At 43.5% G+C, this 17,937-nt stretch overlaps 1 protein-coding gene across 3 annotated transcripts in view; it reads right to left on the bottom strand.

The window, feature by feature from the left end:
• The window catches only part of fam135b (family with sequence similarity 135 member B), a 548,259-nt gene that overhangs the window by 101,637 nt on the left and 428,685 nt on the right, over nucleotides 1-17,937 (bottom strand). For all 3 annotated transcript variants that reach the window (XM_068031369.1, XM_068031370.1, XM_068031371.1), the window contains 2 exons: nucleotides 11,813-11,886; nucleotides 2,895-3,049 (listed from right to left, as the gene is read on the bottom strand). In XM_068031369.1, coding sequence (XP_067887470.1) covers nucleotides 2,895-3,049; nucleotides 11,813-11,886 — 229 coding nt within the window. The remainder of the gene's footprint in view (nucleotides 1-2,894; nucleotides 3,050-11,812; nucleotides 11,887-17,937) is intronic.

Raw genomic sequence — 17,937 nt, 5'->3', positions numbered from 1 at the left:
GAGCACATGGACACGGCATTGCTATCAATATGCAAATCCTACATGGTCTTTGCAAATGTGAAGGAATCCTTCACCGTGTATGTGGAGAGCTTGCTCAAAACTGGTGGTAACAATTCGCCCAACCGTTTGGCAAATTCATGTTGTGCAGAACCGGTCATATATAAGATAGAGGGACATCACTTTTGTGTGTCTTGGGCAGCCCATACATACGCAGACGCAGTGAGCCGTGAGGATGAACCCTGTCATATATATCACCTGGCAGCTCATTGCTCTTACACAAGTCCTGCAAGCGTTGTTTTAGCTTACTTTCGAGCAAGGCTGTCTGGTCATACTGAGGGCAGGTCCAATGGATACGAATTTGGACCAGTCATTAAGAATGGCATGCATTTTGTTGATACAGTCACGCTTGTTAAGGATGACTATTCCCATCCCTTTGTCAGGTTTATTGATGTTTATATCCGGGTTGGTCTTAAGGCCTCGCAATGCTATCAGACATTCATGTTGCATGTGGAAATCAGACAGGTATGTAGGCCGTACATCCCAAAAGACTGGCGGATCGTATCAGACAACATGTCCCTTCTGCTGTTCGCGATGGGCAAGGTACAGGCCGTACCCAACCAGCCCTAGCTTTCAAAACTCAAAATACTGTGTCCAACATTAGATGTGATTCCGCGATTGGACAACATTTGCTAAATAATCCTCAGTGTGCTAAGAATGACGCTGACAACCAATTTAAGATTCTCAGTAGGGCTCGCAGCGTGGTGTATTAGCGCGCGCTGGAAGCTACGTATTATAATACGCAGGGCCCTGTTCTTTGCAGACAGAACGAACACGTACAAACATTGCACCTGTTCCGGCTAAACAAAATAAGTGACAGCCATTCACTGGTTCATTCCTCAGGGCAATGCCTTGGCCAGAGTCAAGCTGTCTGGTTTAAATTTCAAACAAAGCTTGGCAGTTAACTGTCAGTCACCTGGTGCATTCTCCATGTCAACACCTCTACCAATCAGAGTTCACTTGCCAACCAATCAGCACTCTCTTCTCATACATTATAAAGTCGTTGTTTTCCCTTACATTGGTATTCTTGCAGATTGTCCTGACGAGTCAAGACGAAAAGCTTCGACATGTCTCTATTTACAGCAATACTTGTATCGCCTTGTATTTTGAATAGGATACTGTAATTACATTTGCCCTCACATGCATTTTTATCTTCCAAAAGGAACATCAATAAATTCTATACTGAACACATTGAGAAACATTTAGTGATTTCAATTTACTTTGTAATATGCCTCACAACAAAGAAAATAACAAAGCATACCACCCTGTTCCTCTTAACAGGCTAAATACAACTTTGGTGACCAGTAATTGCTTTAAAACAGATTGACACTAAGCTTAAAGAGAAAATTGTCATTTCCTGTGTCTGCCTTCCTTACCAGATCTTGTAAATTATTTCTGCATGTTATATCTAACCTGGACTGGAAGGCAAAGGATGAAACTGTGATCCTCCTCCAGTTCTCTGTACCCTAGGACTGACTAGTTCAGCTGCCAGTCAAAGCAGCTACTATTTTGCTTGGTGCAAGTTTCCTCAAAAACATGTACTGCGCTGGGCTCATATGAAGGAAGCCACACCAGTATAATTGCTCAACATTTTCACTAAGGTATGTTCCAAAATGCTATTGTCTCAAACTGCTGTGGTAAGTGTTAGGAGAAAGTGCTTCTAATTTTTTGTAAAATATGTTTTAAGGACTTATAGTTGAATTATGGACACTGATTCATCTGGAATCTTGAAGAGGTTGAACTTTGTTTTTTATTTTAAAAGAAGTCACCAGAAGGTTCCTAGGTTTGGCTTGTAAACAAGTCTTACTGGAAGGCACCTGTCTGTGGATAATCACCCAGCAAGGGTTGTTTTTGACATGGGGAGATGTTTACAAAGAAGTGACAGGGCAAGATTTATAGAGGTCAGGAGGCTTGACTTCTGGACTGTTTTTAGTTTCATTTTGAACTGTTACAAGAGACAGTTGGTTTTTGCCTGCCAAAAGAAGAAGACCCAGCTCACCTCTCTCTCTCTTGAAAAGAAATCTTGCATTTCCAGTGTGTCCTATTTCCAACTGTATTTGAAGAACCCTGTGTATCAAATGTGTGGGATCTGAAACCTTATTGCCACAGTTCTGCTTTAAGACCTATCTGAAGCCTCTGTAGCTGCATTTCTTGGAAAGCCTACCCAAACTGATTTTCAACATTGCCTGGAAAGGACTGTTCTGGGAAAATCCCAGTGACAGCCATCTATATGCATTTGGGATGCCAAACCAAAACCAAGGACAAGTATTCTGCGTAAGTGTTTTATTTTGTTTTCTTTGCAACAGAGCTGTAAACAAAAATCCATTTTATTTTTCTGGTTATCCGGGTGCATGTGTGAAGGACTAAGATAAACAAGGGGTTTTAATATTTCAATTTGTGTGTGTATGTTTTACTTCATTATTGGTTCAGACTTGGTTTACAATCAACTGATAATTTTGTGGTGTGTTTTACTCTAGGAAAAATAGAGTATATGATTGACCGAAACAGTGAGTGGGAAAATTTAAATATATGTTGTGACCTGTGGAGAAGTGGGACTAGAATAAACAGTGCACTCCTCCCACCTCGGTCGTCACATAAGAATTGTAATAATGGATAGGCACTTCAGCGGGCTCTAATTCCTTTTGTCTAAATCCAAATCTGCATTTCTGTACACCATATGCTATTAATTTAATCTCTGTTGAGCTTAGTTTAACAAGAAGTCAAAAATCAGGAAATGCAAGAACAGCAGTTTCTAGACTATAATCTTACATAATTAAATAAAAATGTCCTGTCTATATAATACATTAGATTTTAAAAAGTCAGAAAATATGACAAACCTTTGGAAACAGATTCTACGTATCGGTCTTCAAATATAATAGGAAGGTTACTCCAGTTTCCATCAATATCCAGACACTCGATGGGCAGAGGAGGCATGCTGGTGAGGTAGGGTGAATTTCTGACAGCTGCCGCAATCTGACTGTGCCTTTGGATTCTAGGAGTAAGAAATGCATGAAGGGAGATTTAATACTCTTATAAATTCTTCACTGAATATCATTTGTGTTGAGTAGGGACGAGCAGGTCTAAAGATAAGCCTGTTGACATAAAGGTGGATGAATAGTACTCACAAGAGATGTACTGCATATTAGATTCAACTTCACAATATTGAGCTTCTTCTAGAAACTGGAAAAGGAACCTGACTTCTGTCAGGACCCAAATTTAATTCAGGCTTAAATTCCCTCCTTGGTGTGCAAAGGATCTGACCAATAATCTTTCTTTAACTTCTTTAATGTATTGGTAATGATTAAAGCTGGATACAAGAAGAGCAGGAGATTTTTCCTTGTATCCCCATACCAATAGTTAACCTTCAACCAACATCACTAAAAGTGTATTATCTGCTCATTTATTTTATTTCCTTGCCGTGCACAAATTGGCTGACATGATTCCCTACATTACAACAGCAACTACATGATATATATTTAAAAAATCTTCTTTGGCTATATATGTCTTTGGGACCTACTGAGGTATAAAGGTGCTATACAAATCTAAGCTCTTTCTTTCTAGCTGTAGGCCATTTTTTTTTTTAAAGAGTATTTCTCCTCTCGGGAACATCTGGAGCGCTCTCCTTAAGGTGGCATCAGTGCCAGCCACAACTGACCTTGTTAAATCAAGGATGTCAGTCCATGTACAATGTTAGGAGAGCTGCCTGAAGATGAATTTTCTGCAGACATCTGCTCTCTTCTGGCCAGGGACAGACTGGACTTGGAACATACCACTTTTCTCACAGCTAAAAGCTTATGTCAGACAATTGACTGTGATTTTAGTTTTTTGGGGGATAGCAACTTCAATTTAAAGCATCCACACCTAGATTTTAGTCCTCCTTCAATTAATACCAGGGTTCAGGGGCCAAGGAGAAAAGTATTTCAATCCATCCTCTCCTTACAGCCAAGAGTGGTCAGTTTACTGGTCAATATAAACCAGGATGTTATGCTCTCATATTCCAGCTACTAACAGCAATACAAAACAGCCCTAAGAGTTGGCAGGTTTGCAGTCAGCAGGCACAATCATCCATAACATGATCCAGGGATTTATGTTAATCGTTTCTTGCCTTAAGGTTTTCTCATCCCTGTCTCAAAGTAAAGCACCCAATGTTTCATTCTCATTCATAGTCAGTTGGGATATTAACTTAACAAATTCAATAATCCAGCTGAACTTTTACAGCCTGCATTACCTAAGATCATGCAGTCTCGATAATTTTCTTGTATTTCTCTTAAAAGTCAGTAACCTTTTGCACCTTATAGAGACACTATTGTGCTGAGAACTTTATTGCTTTCCTCTTATATGTCTCTCCTCCTCCACTGAAGGGACTGACTTATGCTTGGGCATAGTTGCATCATGATTATCAGATTTTATGGCTCCTTGCTCATACCCACGATTGATGAGTGTTTTGTCCTTATGTGACATGTATGCATGCATGGGGGGAATTTTAACCCCCCAAAATTTGGTGGATTTGGGTGGGGTGACATGCAACAATGTAAAAAAAAATCTGAAATCTGCCCCAAACCTACCCACTTCTGGTTTGATAATGAGGTTGCATGCTTCAGAATAAACCAACAGTTTAAATTTCACACTGGCTAAAGGGAGATGAGGACTGCTGGATCCAGGAGGTAGGCATCTTTCCACTTATTTTCTGGGTATAGCCGACCTGCTCCAACCACCCATCCATTATTGAACTCCCTCCCAACTCTTCCAATCTAACAACCTTTCCGATCTCCTGCCCCCAAACTGACCCTTCTGATCTCTACCAACCAATGAACTCCTCCCATCTCAAGGTCCCAATTCCTCCCTCATCTCCCCCGCCAAGGCTTCCCATTTCCTCCGCCATCAACCTTTCCAATCTCCCCAAGGCCTCTGATCCCTCCCTCCTCTCTGTTCGCTGAATGAGACCTGCTGTCGAAGGCCCTTGCCTGACAGTCAGCCAGCCTCGCAATTTGGCTCGCTGCCAAAGAGAAATGAAGACAAAAAATGGTTATTAGGTCCGGCCACTAAATTTGGCAAGACCTGAAGGAAACCTGTACTTCCTGGTATTCCAAGCTCAAAACAGCACCCGCCCACTCCCTCCTTGCCTTCAACCCATAGAGTTTCCATCAGGAAGCACCGGATAAAGATCAGGGACATGAATCCTGACTGAACTTATTTCCCTAGCCCAAGTGTCCTGATCCCAAGTGCAGCACCCAGCGGTCAGTTAGTTCAGCCCAAATTATGAAATCTAAGAGGTTGTCTGAAAAGAAAAATAGATCAAAAGATTCTTCACCAAAAAGGATTTGAAGTTTCATCCCAATATTAAAAAGCAACCTAATAAAACAGATACTAACCAGTGCTCTTCAGTGCCTACATAGAGTCATAGAGCACAGAAACAGACCCGTCGGCCCATCGTGTCTGTGCCGGCCATCAAGCACCTAACTATTCTAATCCCATTTTCCAGCACTTGGCCTGTAGCCTTGTACGCTACGGCGTTTCAAGTGCTCATTTAAATACTTCTTAAATGTTGTGAGGGTTCCTGCCTCAACCACCTCTTCAGGCAGTGCGTTCCAGATTCCAACCACCCTCTGAGTGAAAATATTTTTCTGCAAATCCCCTCTAAACTTCCTGCCCCTTACCTAAAATCTATTCCCCCTGATGGTTGACGCCTCTGCTAAGGGAAAAAGTCTCTTCCTATCTAACCTATCACTGTCCCTCATAATTTTTTATACCTCAATCATGTCCCCTCTCAGTCTTCTCTGCTTAAAGGAAAACAACCCTTGCCTTTTCAGTCTCTCTTCATAGCTGAAATGCTCCAGCCCAGGCAACATCCTGCTGATTCTCCTCTGCACCCTCTCCAGGGCAATCAGATCCTTCCTACAGTGTGGTGCCCAGAACTGTACACAGTACTCCAGCTGTGGCCTAACTAGCGTTTTATACAGCTCCATCATAAACTCCCTGCTCTTATATTCTGTGCCTCAGCTAATAAAGGTAAGTATCCCATATGCCTTCCTAACCACCTTATCTACCTGTGCTGCTGCCTTCAGTGATCTATGGACAAGTACACCAAGGTCCCTTGACCCTCTGTACTTCCTAGGGTCCTACCATCCATGTTATATTCCCTTGCCTTGTTAGTCCTCGCAAAATGCATCACCTCACACTTTTCAGGATTAAATTCCATTTGCCACTGCTCCGCCCATCTTACCAGCCCATCTATATCATCCTGTAATCTAAGGCTATCCTCACTATTTACGACACCACTAATTTTCACGTCATCTGCAAACTTACTGATCATACCTCCTATATTCATGTCTAATGTACACTACAAACAGCAAGGGTGCCAGCACGGATCCCTGCGTTACACCACTGGTCACAGTTTTCCACTCGCAAAAACAACCCTCGACCATCACCCTCTGCGTCCTGCCACTAAGCCAATTTTGGATCCAATTTGCCAAATTGCCCTGGATCCCATGGGCTCTTACGTTCTTCACCAATCTCCCATGCGGGACCTTATCAAAAGCCTTGCTGAAGTCCATGTAGACTACATCAACTGTTTTACTCTCATCTACACATCTAGTCACTGCCTCGAAAAATTCAATCAAGTTAGTCAGACATGATCTCCCCCTGACAAAACCATGCTGACTATCCCTGATGAATCCCTACCTCTCCAAATAGAGATTAATCCTGTCCCTCAGAATTTTTTCCAATAGTTTCCCAACCACTGATGTTAGACTCACTGGCCTGTAATTACCTGGTTTAACCCTGCTAACTTTCTTGAATAATGGTACCACATTCGCTGTCCTCCAATCCGCTGGTACCTCTCCTGTGGCCAGAGAAGATTTGAAAATTTGTATCAGAGCCGCTGCTATCTCCTCCCTTGCCTCACATAACAGCCTGGGAGACATCTCATCTGGGCCTGGGGATTTATCCACTTTTAAGCCCGCTAAAACAGCTAATACTTCCTCGTTTTCAATGCTCATATGTTCAAGTATATCACAATCCCCCTTCCTGATCTCTACACATACATCGTCCTTCTCCTTAGTGAACACAGATGAAAAGTAATCATTTAAAACCTCACTTATGTCCTGCGGCTCCACACGCAGATTGCCACTTTGGTCCCTAATGGACCCTACTCTTTCCCTGCTTATCCTCTTGCCCTTAATATACTTATAAAACACCTTAGGATTTTCCTTTATCTTGCCCGCCAGTGTTTTTTCGTGTCCCCTCTTCGCTCTCTTAATTACTTTTTTAAGTAACCACCCCTACACTTTCTATACTCCTCGAGTGCCTCCGCTGTCTGCAGCACTTCGAATCTGCCATAAGCCTCCTTTTTTTTCCTGATCCAATACTCTATATCCCTTGACATCCAGGGTTCCCTCGACTTGTTGGTCCTACCCTTCACCTTAACGGGTACATGCTGGCTCTGAACTCTCGCTATTTCCTCTTTGAATGATTCCCACTGGTCTAATGTAGACTTTCCTACAAGTAGCTGCTCCCAGTCCACTTTGGCCAGATCCTGTTTTTTCATATTGAAATCGGCCTTCCCCCAATTCAGTACCTTTATTTCCGGTCCATCTTTGTCCTTTTCCATAACTACCATAAATCTTGCAGAGTTATGGTCACTATCCCTGAAATGCTCCCCCACTGACACTTCTACCACTTGTCTGGCTTCACCCCTAGCATTAGATCCAGTACTGCCCCTTCTCTTATTGGACTTTCTACATACTGACTCAAAAAGCTCTCCTGGATGCATTTTAAGAATTTCTCCCTCTTTAAGCCTTTTGCACTCAGACTATCTCAGTTGATATTGGGGAAGTTGAAATCCCCTACTATTATTACCCTATTATTTTTACACCTCTCTGAGATTTGCCTACATATCTGCTCCTCTATCTCTTCCTGATTGTTTGGAGGCCGGTAATACATTCCCAGCCAAGTAATTGCCCCTTTTTGTTTTTAAGTTTTACCCATATGGCCTCATTTGAGGAATCTTCTAAGATATCATCCCTCCTTACTGCAGTAATTGTCTCCTTGATCAACAGAGCAATGCCACCTCCTCCTTTACCCCTTCCCCTGTTTCACCTGCAGATTCTATACATGGAATATTGAGCTGCCAGTCCTGCCCTTCCCTCAACCTTGTCTCTGTTATAGCAAAAATATCATATTCCCATGTGCTAATCATCGCCTTCAATTCATCTGCCTTACTAGTAAGTCTCCTTGCCTGAAAATAGATGCAATCCTGCCTTGCATTTTTCACTTGTGCTTTAACAGGTCGATATTTGCTCTGCCTTCCAGACTCACTCAGTTTCTCTTTTATATTTGACTGTACATCACCCTCTACTGTACCTCCACTCTGTATCCCATCCCCCTGCCAAATTAGTTTAAACCCATCCCCACCCCCCCAAACAGCACAAGCAAACCTCCCAGCAAGGATGTTGGTCCCGTTCTAGTTCAGGTGCAACCCGTCCAATTTGTACAGGTCCCACCTTTGTCAGAAACAGACCCAGTGATCCAGGAAACTAAAGCCCTCCCTCCTGCACCATCACCTCAGCCATGCATTCATCTGCTCTATCCTCCTATTCCTATACTCACTAGCAAGTAGCACCAGCAGTAATCCAGAGATTACAACTTTTGAGGTCTTGCTTTTTAATCTGCTACCTAGCTCCCTAAATTCTTGTTGCAGGACCTCATCCCTCTTTCTACTTATGTCGTTGGCACAACGACAAGGGCAATTTGGGATGGGCAATAAATGCTGGCCTGGCCTGCGACACCCACATACCATGAAAGAATAAAAAAAAAACAACAATCATTTCTAGGAATACCTATAGGAGTTTTTAATGATGACTTGAAAAAAAAACACTTAGTCGTCTCATGTAATTTAAAGTTGCATTATTTTCCCTTCGGCCAAGAAAAAATGCATTTTCTGACTAATTCATCAAAGACAACATTCTCTGCCGTTTGTCAAAATGCAATGGAAAATGGAACTTATATCAATTCAGATTTATTACAGATTGACCAAAAACAGCACTGCAATGGGATAAACCTTACTAACAGTATCGAGTGATTTCACTATCTACATTGGTTATGTTGCAATTTCTCTTTCTCCTCCTCCTGTAAAGGAGATTTCAAGGTGACCTAATTAAATCTTTTAAATTAAAGTATTCAAAAATTTGATCCAGGCAAATCTTTCATTATGGTAAAAGGGTTAAATAAAAGTGACATGTTAAAAATTAAGAAGCAGGGAATAGGGAAGGAACTCAGATGGCACCTGATTAGCACAAAGAGTAATTCTCTTATTCATCTACATACCATCTCTCAGCGACATTATCTGCAGACACCAGGTTAGCTTCTACGTCCCTTCTTGATCTCTCCAGGCTAACATGCAATCCTAGACGAACCTCAACTTTTCTAGCTAAATATTTGAAGACTGAAGCTCATATAAAATGTAGCTATTTGTATCATAGCTAGATCGGAAGCAGAGAGTGGGCATAAATGAGACATTTTTAAGTTGGCAGGCAGTGAATAGTGGGGTACCGCAAGGATCAGTGCTGGGGCCTCAGCTACTTGCACTCTATATTAACGACTTGGATGAAGAGACAGAGAGTAATGTATCTAAGTTTGCTGATGATACAAAGCTCGGTGGAAAGGTAAGCTGCAGGGAGGATGTAGAGAGGCTGCAAAGAGATATAGACAAGTTGCGGCACAGTGGTGCAGTGGTTAGCACCGCAGCCTCACAGCTCCAGCGACCCGGGTTTAATTCTGGGTACTGCCTGTGTGGAGTTTGCAAGTTCTCCCTGTGTCTGCGTGGATTTCCTCCGGGTGCTCCGGTTTCCTCCCACATGTCAAAGACTTGCTGGTTGGTAGGTTAATTCGCCTTTATAAATTGCCCCTAGTATAGGTAGGTGGTAGGGAAATATAGGGACAGGTGGGGGTGTGGTAGTAATGTGGAATTAGTGTAGGATTAGTATAAAATGGGTGGTTGATGGTCGGCACAGACTCGGTGGGCCGAAGGGCCTGTTTCAGTGCTGTATCTCTAAACTAAAACTAAACCAAACTAAAGTGAGTGGGCAAATGGAGTATAATGTAGGGAAGTGTGAAGTTGTTCACTTTGGTCGTAAAAATAGAAAAGCAGAACATTTTTTAAAAGGTGTGAAACTGGCAAGTGCTGATGTTCAGAAAGACTTGGGGGGCATTCGTACAAGGAACGCACAAAGTTAACATGCAGGTGCAGCAGGCTATTAGGATGGCAAATGGCATGTTGACCTTTATTGCAAGGGGATTGGAGTACAGTAATAATGAAGTCTTATTAAAATTGTACAGGGCTTTGGCGAGACCGCACCTGGAATACTGTGTGCAGTTTTAGTCTCCACATTTAAGAAAGGGTATACGTACACTGGAGGCAGTGCAACAAAGATTTACTAAATTGGTTCTTGGGATGAGGGGGTTGTCCTATGATGAGAGGCTGAGTAAATTGGGCCTCCATTCTCTGGAGTTTAGAACAATGAGAGGTGATCTAATTGAGACATACAAGATTCTGAAAGAATTTGATAGGGTAGAAGCTGAGAGATTGTTCCCCCTGGTCAGGGAATCTAGAACACGGGGACACAGTCTCAGAATAAGGGGCCAATCATTTAGGACTGAGATGAGGTGAAATTACTACACTCAAATGGTTGTGAATCTTTGGAACTCTCTACCTGAGAGGGTTGTGGATGCTCCATCATTGAATACATTTAAGGCTGCGATAGATTGATTTTTGGTCTCGCAGGGAATCAAGGCCTATGGGGAGCAGGCAGGAAAGTGGAACTCAAGCCCAAGATCAGCCATGATCGTATTGAATGGCGGAGGAGGCTCGATGGGCCATATGATCTCCTTCTGCTCCTATTTCTTGTGTTCCTGTGTTCTGCACTAAATTCCATCACTGTGAAAAGTGGCTTCCTAACCACCAACATCAGAAATTTAAAATTCTTATCACTGTCTTTAAACCTTTCCATAGTATTACCTCTTCATCTCTGTAATTTTTAACCAGTCTTTCAGCCCCTTAAACGTTCCATTTCTCTGACTCTAATCGCTTGTGGAATTCCCTGCACTGTTTTTGAAGGCCATGCCTTCAGTTTCCTACTCCCTGGAATGTCCCCTCTATATCTCCCTGACTCTCCAACTCCCTCCTCTCTATGTCCTTCCCTTCTCTCTTTGGCTCTGGGTCTGTTTTTCACCATGTCACTGTGAAATGTCTTGTGACATTACCTTTTTCTACATCAAAGGTTCCATATAATTTCAAACTGTTGTAGATTTGTGGAGTTATGAGAAAAACTAACTGGAAAGGCCATTGATGCAAGCAGTATAAATGGAATCAAAAAGCAACTGGAAATGGAAGAGTATGAAGCCAAGTCAGGTAGCACCTCTTTCCCTTTCTCTCTTTATTAAGCACCTCCTTGGCCATGCACCATTCCTGCCCAAGGTTCACCATTTACCTAGGCCTCTACCAATGCTCCACTTAAGGAGGCTGCTGGAAATTACATAAGTGGGCAGTGGCATTGTTTCCTTTAGTCTTCTCTCCTTCTCTGAGTTCTGTCTGGTGAACTGATCATTACAGTATAACTGATAGCATTGACACATGGAATAAATACATGCCATCACAAACACATCTTTTGCACATAGGCATGAATTCATTGTAGGTAGGGTTTGCCTAATAAAAGAGTATCACCTGATGGATGCAATGGCTATTAATGGGAAGACTCACATGTGTTCCTGGAATGTAAGTGCCATCTCTTTCTGGTGCTCCATGTAGAAGAAGGCCTCTGAGAATCTTCTGACCTGTGTAGAGACAGACATTAGTTTTTGTAATGCCAATTTTCTCTCCATCTTTTCATGCATTTAGGTAGTATCTTATTCCATCTCTCAGGATGTCCTGAAGTACTGCTACTTTGACTCAGCTATGTTCCTTAACCCAAACTTCATAAAAGCACCAGAGTAAAATTTGCAATTCATGTTTCATCCTCCTGAAACAATAATGACCCAGATTTCACTGTTATTTATGTTCAGGCAAAGGCAGATGCACAGCTCAACTCAAAAACAAAACAAAAGTTACTGTCTGAATTGCATCACTCCGTCATTAGCTTTATGAAAATGACATCTCTCTATCTGCCATCAAAATGCATTGACTGGTGTGAAGTTGCTCATCACAGAAAGTTAAGTCGTCATTTCAAGTCTAAATACCCTTTCAATGACATGATAAGTGTTAATTACTATCAATCTCCCTGGCACTAAAAATTAACTATTACAAGCATGGAGTCTCATTCCTTCAGGTTTTAATTGTTGTTGATTTTAAAAATGTATTTTTTTTTACTTTCCTTTTCTGCCCTTTTATTCTTTTTCCCTCTGTTTATCTCCCTTTCTGTACCTGATTTGGCATTGAATTTGCCCATTCAAACTTACATTTCCTCTCGGCCCCCTGCGCTGTTAATTTCACAATCCTTCAATCTGACTGGTTAAGCAGATACACAGTTGCTCGTCCTGTTCACTCAGGTCCCTCACTGCGCCATCATCAGCTCACACGTTCAGCAAATTATCACACAGAAAATTCAAAAACATAACCGTACAAGCACAAGTCTAACTATGCCCTGCTGCAGCAAAATTTGGCCTAAAAGATAGCACCAAATTGCATACTGTTTTGATCTGTAGGTTTACAGCCCTTAGACACTGAATTGCTATTGTCCCACCGTATTTAATGATGGCAACAGAGAGAGATATTCATCACATTATTTAAACCACTGTCTCAGAAATGGAAGGCCAATGCCTTGACCTACAGCACTTTTTAAAAAAAAACAAAGCTTATAGCCTTTGGGTTTTTTTTTGTTGCTTGTTTTAGAAGTGGTTTTGCATAAACAGTAATGATGATTTCTGTAGACGGCTGGAGTTTGACAGTGTTAGAACATAGAACATAGAACATACAGCACAGAACAGGCCCTTCGGCCCACAATGTTGTGCCGATCCTTTGTCCTCTGTCAAGGACAATTTAATCTATACCCCATCATTCTCCTTTATCCATATACCTATCCAAAAGCCTTTTGAAAGTCCCTAAAGTTTCTGACTCAACAACTTCCCCGGGCAAGGCATTCCATGCCTCGACCACTCTCTGGGTAAAGAACCTTCCCCTGACATCCCCCTTATATCTCCCACCCTTCACCTTAAATTTATGACCCCTTGTAACGCTTTGCTCCACCCGGGGAAAAAGTTTCTGACTGTCTACCCTATCTATTCCCCTGATCATCTTATAAACCTCTATCATGTCACCCCTCATCCTTCTCCTTTCTAATGAGAAGAGGCCTAGAATGTTCAGCCTTTCCTCGTAAGACTTATTCTCCATTCCAGGCAACATCCTGGTAAATCTCCTCTGCACCCTCTCCAAGGCTTCCACATCCTTCCTAAAATGAGGCGACCAGAACTGCACACAGTACTCCAAATGAGGCCTTACCAAGGTCCTGTACAGCTGCATCATCACCTCACGGCTCTTAAATTCAATCCCTCTGCTAATGAACGCTAACACCCCATATGCCTTCTTCACAGCCCTATCCACTTGAGTTGCAACTTTCAATGATCTATGCACATAGACCCCAAGGTCTCTCTGCTCCTCCACATGCCCAAGAACCCTACCGTTAACCCAGTATTTTGCATTCATGTTTGTCCTTCCAAAATGGACGACCTCACACTTTTCAGGGTTAAACTCCATCTGCCACTTTTCAGCCCAGCACTGCAACCTATCCAAGTCCCTTTGCAGACGACAATAGCCCTCCTCGGTATCCACAACTCCACCAACCTTTGTATCATCTGCAAATTTACTGACCCACCCTTCGACTTCCTCATCCAAGTCGTTAATAAAAATCACAAACAGGAGAGGACCCAGAACTGATCCCTGCGGCACGCCACTGGTAACTGGGCTCCAGGCTGAGTATTTACCATCTAAGACCACTCTCTGCCTTCTATCAGTTAGCCAATTCTTAATCCAACTGGCCACATTCCCCACTATCCCATGCCTCCTGACTTTCTCCATAAGTCTACCATGGGGGACCTTATCAAATGCCTTACTAAAATCCATGTACACCACATCCACTGGTTTACCCTCATCCACTTGCTTGGTCACCTGCTCAAAGAATTCAATCAGGCTTGTGAGGCAAGACCTACCCCTCACAAAACCGTGCTGACTGTCCCGAATCAAGCAGTGTCTTTCCAGATGCTCAGAAATCCTATCCCTCAGCACCTTTTCCATCAACTTGCCTACCACCGAAGTAAGACTAACTGGCCTGTAATTCCCAGGGTTGTTCCTATTCCCTTTCTTGAACAGGGGCACAACATTTGCCACCCTCCAATCACCTGGTACCACCCCCGTCAGCAGAGAAGATGAAAAGATCATTGCCAGCGGCTCTGCAATTTCATCCCTTGCTTCCCATAACATCCTTGGATATACCCCGTCAGGCCCGGGAGACTTGTCTATCTTCAAGTTATTCAAAAACCCCAACACATCTTCCCTCCTAACGAGCACTTCCTCGAGCTTACCAGTCTGTTTCACACCGTCCTCTTCAGTAATACACCCCTTCTCATTCGTAAATACCGAAGAGAAGTACTCATTCAAAACCTCACTTATCTCTTCCGGCTCAACACACAGTCTCCCGCTATTGTCCTTGACCGGACCTATGGTCCCCCTAGTCATCCTCATATTTCTGACATACGCGTAAAAGGCCTTGGGGTTTTCTTTTATCCTACCCGCCAAGCATTTTTCATGCCCTCTCTTAGCTCTCCTAATCCCTTTCTTCAGATCCTTCCTGGCCATCTTGTATCCCTCCAGAGCTATGCCTGTGCCCTTTTTCCTCAACTTTATATACGCATCCTTCTTCTTCCTAACAAGACTCTCAACCTCTCTTGTCAACCACGGTTCCCTCACATGACCATCCCTTCCCTGTCTGACAGGGACATGCTTATCAATGGCCCCTACTATCTGCTCCTTGAAAAAGTTCCACATTTCGACCGTGCCCTTCCCTGCCAGCATATGCTCCCAACTTATGCTCCTCAGTTCCTGCCTGACAGCATCATATCTACCCTTCCCCCAATTGTAAACCTTGCCCTGTTGCACATACCTATCCTTCTCCATTACCACAGTGAATGCTACAGAATTGTGATCACTATCTCCAAAGTGCTCGCCCACCAACAGCTCTATCACTTGCCCTGGTTCATTACCTAGTACCAAATCCAATATTGCCTCCCCTCTGGTCGGGCAGTCTACATACTGAGTCAGAAAAGCTTCCTGGACATACTGCACAAACACTACCCCATCCAAACTATTCGATCTAAAGAGTTGCCAATCAATATTTGGGAAGTTGAAATCCCCCATAATTACTACCCTGTGACTTCTGCTCCTTTCCAAAATCTGTTTCCCAATCTGCTCTTCCACCTCCCTGCTGCTATTGGGGGGCCTATAGAAAACTCCCATCAAGGTGACTGCTCCTTTCCTGTTCCTGACCTCAACCCACAGTGCCTCAGTCGGCAGATCCTCCTCGAAAATTCTTTCAGCAGTTGTTACACTATTTCTAACTAACAATGCCACCCCCCCACCTCTTTTACCACCATTCCTAATCTTATGAAAACATCTATAACCAGGTACCTCCAAAAACCATTCCTCCCCCTCACCTATCCACGTTTCAGTGATGGCCACAACATCGTAGTCCCAAGTGCCCATCCACGCCTTCAATTCACTCACCTTATTCCTGATGCTTCTTGCGTTGAAGTATACGCACTTTAACCCTTCTCCGTGCCCATCTGTCCTCTGTGACAGTGCTACCTTCCCCAATACCTCACTACACTCTTTGTCTTTCTGAGTGGACCCACTGGTCCCTGGATTACAAGTCCGGTTCCCATCCCCCTCCCAAACTAGTTTAAACCCTCCCGAACAGTACTAGCAAACCTCCCTCCCAGGATATTGGTGCCCCTCTGGTTCAGATGCAGCCCGTCCTGTTTGAACAGGTCCCATCTTCCCCAGAATGCAGTCCAATTATCCAAGAACTGGAAGCCCTCCCTCCTACACCATTCCTGCAGCCACGTGTTCAGCTGTGCTCTCTCCCTATTCCTAGCCTCACTATCACGTGGCGCCGGCAACAAACCAGAGATAACAACTCTGTCCGTCCGAGCTTTCAGCTTCCAGCCTAACTCCCTAAACTCACTTCTAACATCTGTGCCACCCTTCCTTCCTACGTCGTTGGTGCCAATGTGCACCACGACCTCTGGCTGCTCCCCCTCCCCTTTAAGGATCCTGAAGACGCGATCACAAACATCACGGACCCTGGCACCAGGGAGGCAACAAACCATCCGTGCGTCTCGCCTGCGCCCACAGAACCGCCTGTCCGTACTCCTCACCATCGAGTCCCCGATGACTAGTGCTCTCCCATTCTCTCTCCTTCCCTTCTGAGCCACAGTGCAGGACCCCGTGCCAGAGGCCCGGTCACTGCAGCCTGCCCCCGATAGGCCGTCCCCCCCAACAGTATCTAAAACTGTATACTTGTTGTTGAGGGGAACGACCACAGGAGATCCCTGCACTGACCTCTTCCCACCTCTAACTGTTACCCAGCTGCCTTTGATTTGTGGAGTAACGACCTCCGTGTAGCTTCTATCTATCAACCCCTCAGCTTCCCGAATGATCCTCAGTTCATCCAGCTCCAGCTCCAATTCCCTAACACGGTCTGATAGGAGCTGGAGACGGATGCACTTCCAGCAGGTGAAGTCGGCAGGGTCACCGGAGGTTTCCCCCACCTCGAACATTCTGCAGGAGGAGCAATACACTACACTGGCTGCCATTTCTTTTATTCAATTACCCCTTAGTTAAGTACAACTCTAGATATTAACAAAAATAGTAAATAGCTTACCTGCTCAGTCCTTTTTGGTTAGAGGAGGAGGGTAAAAAGGGTCTTATTATTAGGTTAGAGGAGGAGAATGGGTGGGAGACACTACATGTGTAGGGGCTCGTGTTTACTCAGCTCCGCACCTTTAAGGAAAATACCTACCCAGGAGTCCTCGCTGCCGACCAGCTTCCGGTTCCTCCAGTTAAGTAACTGTTCCAATGTGCATGTACTTTAAAATGTTTGTTAAAACCCGAGCTCAATGCTTGTATGCCTTTTTCCCCTGCGTCCTCTCCCCACCACACCCACAATACTGCCAAACTTTAAAAAAAGCACACATGTGCTTTAAGGAATCAGAACCCCCCCCAATTGGTGTGCACCAATTCTCCACCAAACTTCAAAGCTGATCTTGGCTGTATCACATAGGGAGCCACACACTTTATCACAGTGAGAGATGAAAAATCAAGACCAGTCAGTATTTCTTAGTGTCAGGTACAAGGGATGTATTGGCAGAGTCTGGAAATAAATTGCCTGATTGTTTGCTTGCTGGAGCAATGGTGGATAGCACCTGGAGAAGTAAATAGTGGCAGCAAAAGATGAGACAAAATCAAATCCACAAATAGGCCTTCTCCATTCTGAGTTTTAGTACAGTACACATGCGATTTTTAAAAAGAAGCAAACATTAATGGTGAATCACCTTCTTTATGTTTCTCTGCTGATTTTGTTCTATTTTTAAAAATTCTTTACCATTGCCCTCAGTTACTACATGTTAAGGTTGGATGTCTGCAACTTTGGGTGTCAATGGTAGCATCAACCAATGGGAAGAACAGTATCTCATTTTCCTTCTGATCAGCCTTCAATAAATTCGACTTTAGGGCCTTGTCAGGCAGGAGAGGGTGTATTTACAGTAGTGATCTAGGCCTACTTAACATCCAAAAATTAAGGTCCCATGAGGCCCATGGCTCTGTGACTTATTTTTAAC

This window comes from Heterodontus francisci, chromosome 5 (genome assembly GCF_036365525.1).
Source record: "Heterodontus francisci isolate sHetFra1 chromosome 5, sHetFra1.hap1, whole genome shotgun sequence".
NCBI classification, from domain to species: domain Eukaryota; kingdom Metazoa; phylum Chordata; class Chondrichthyes; order Heterodontiformes; family Heterodontidae; genus Heterodontus; species Heterodontus francisci.
The sequence above is the reverse complement of the archived record's forward strand: the minus strand, read 5'-3'. Positions and strand labels throughout refer to the sequence as shown.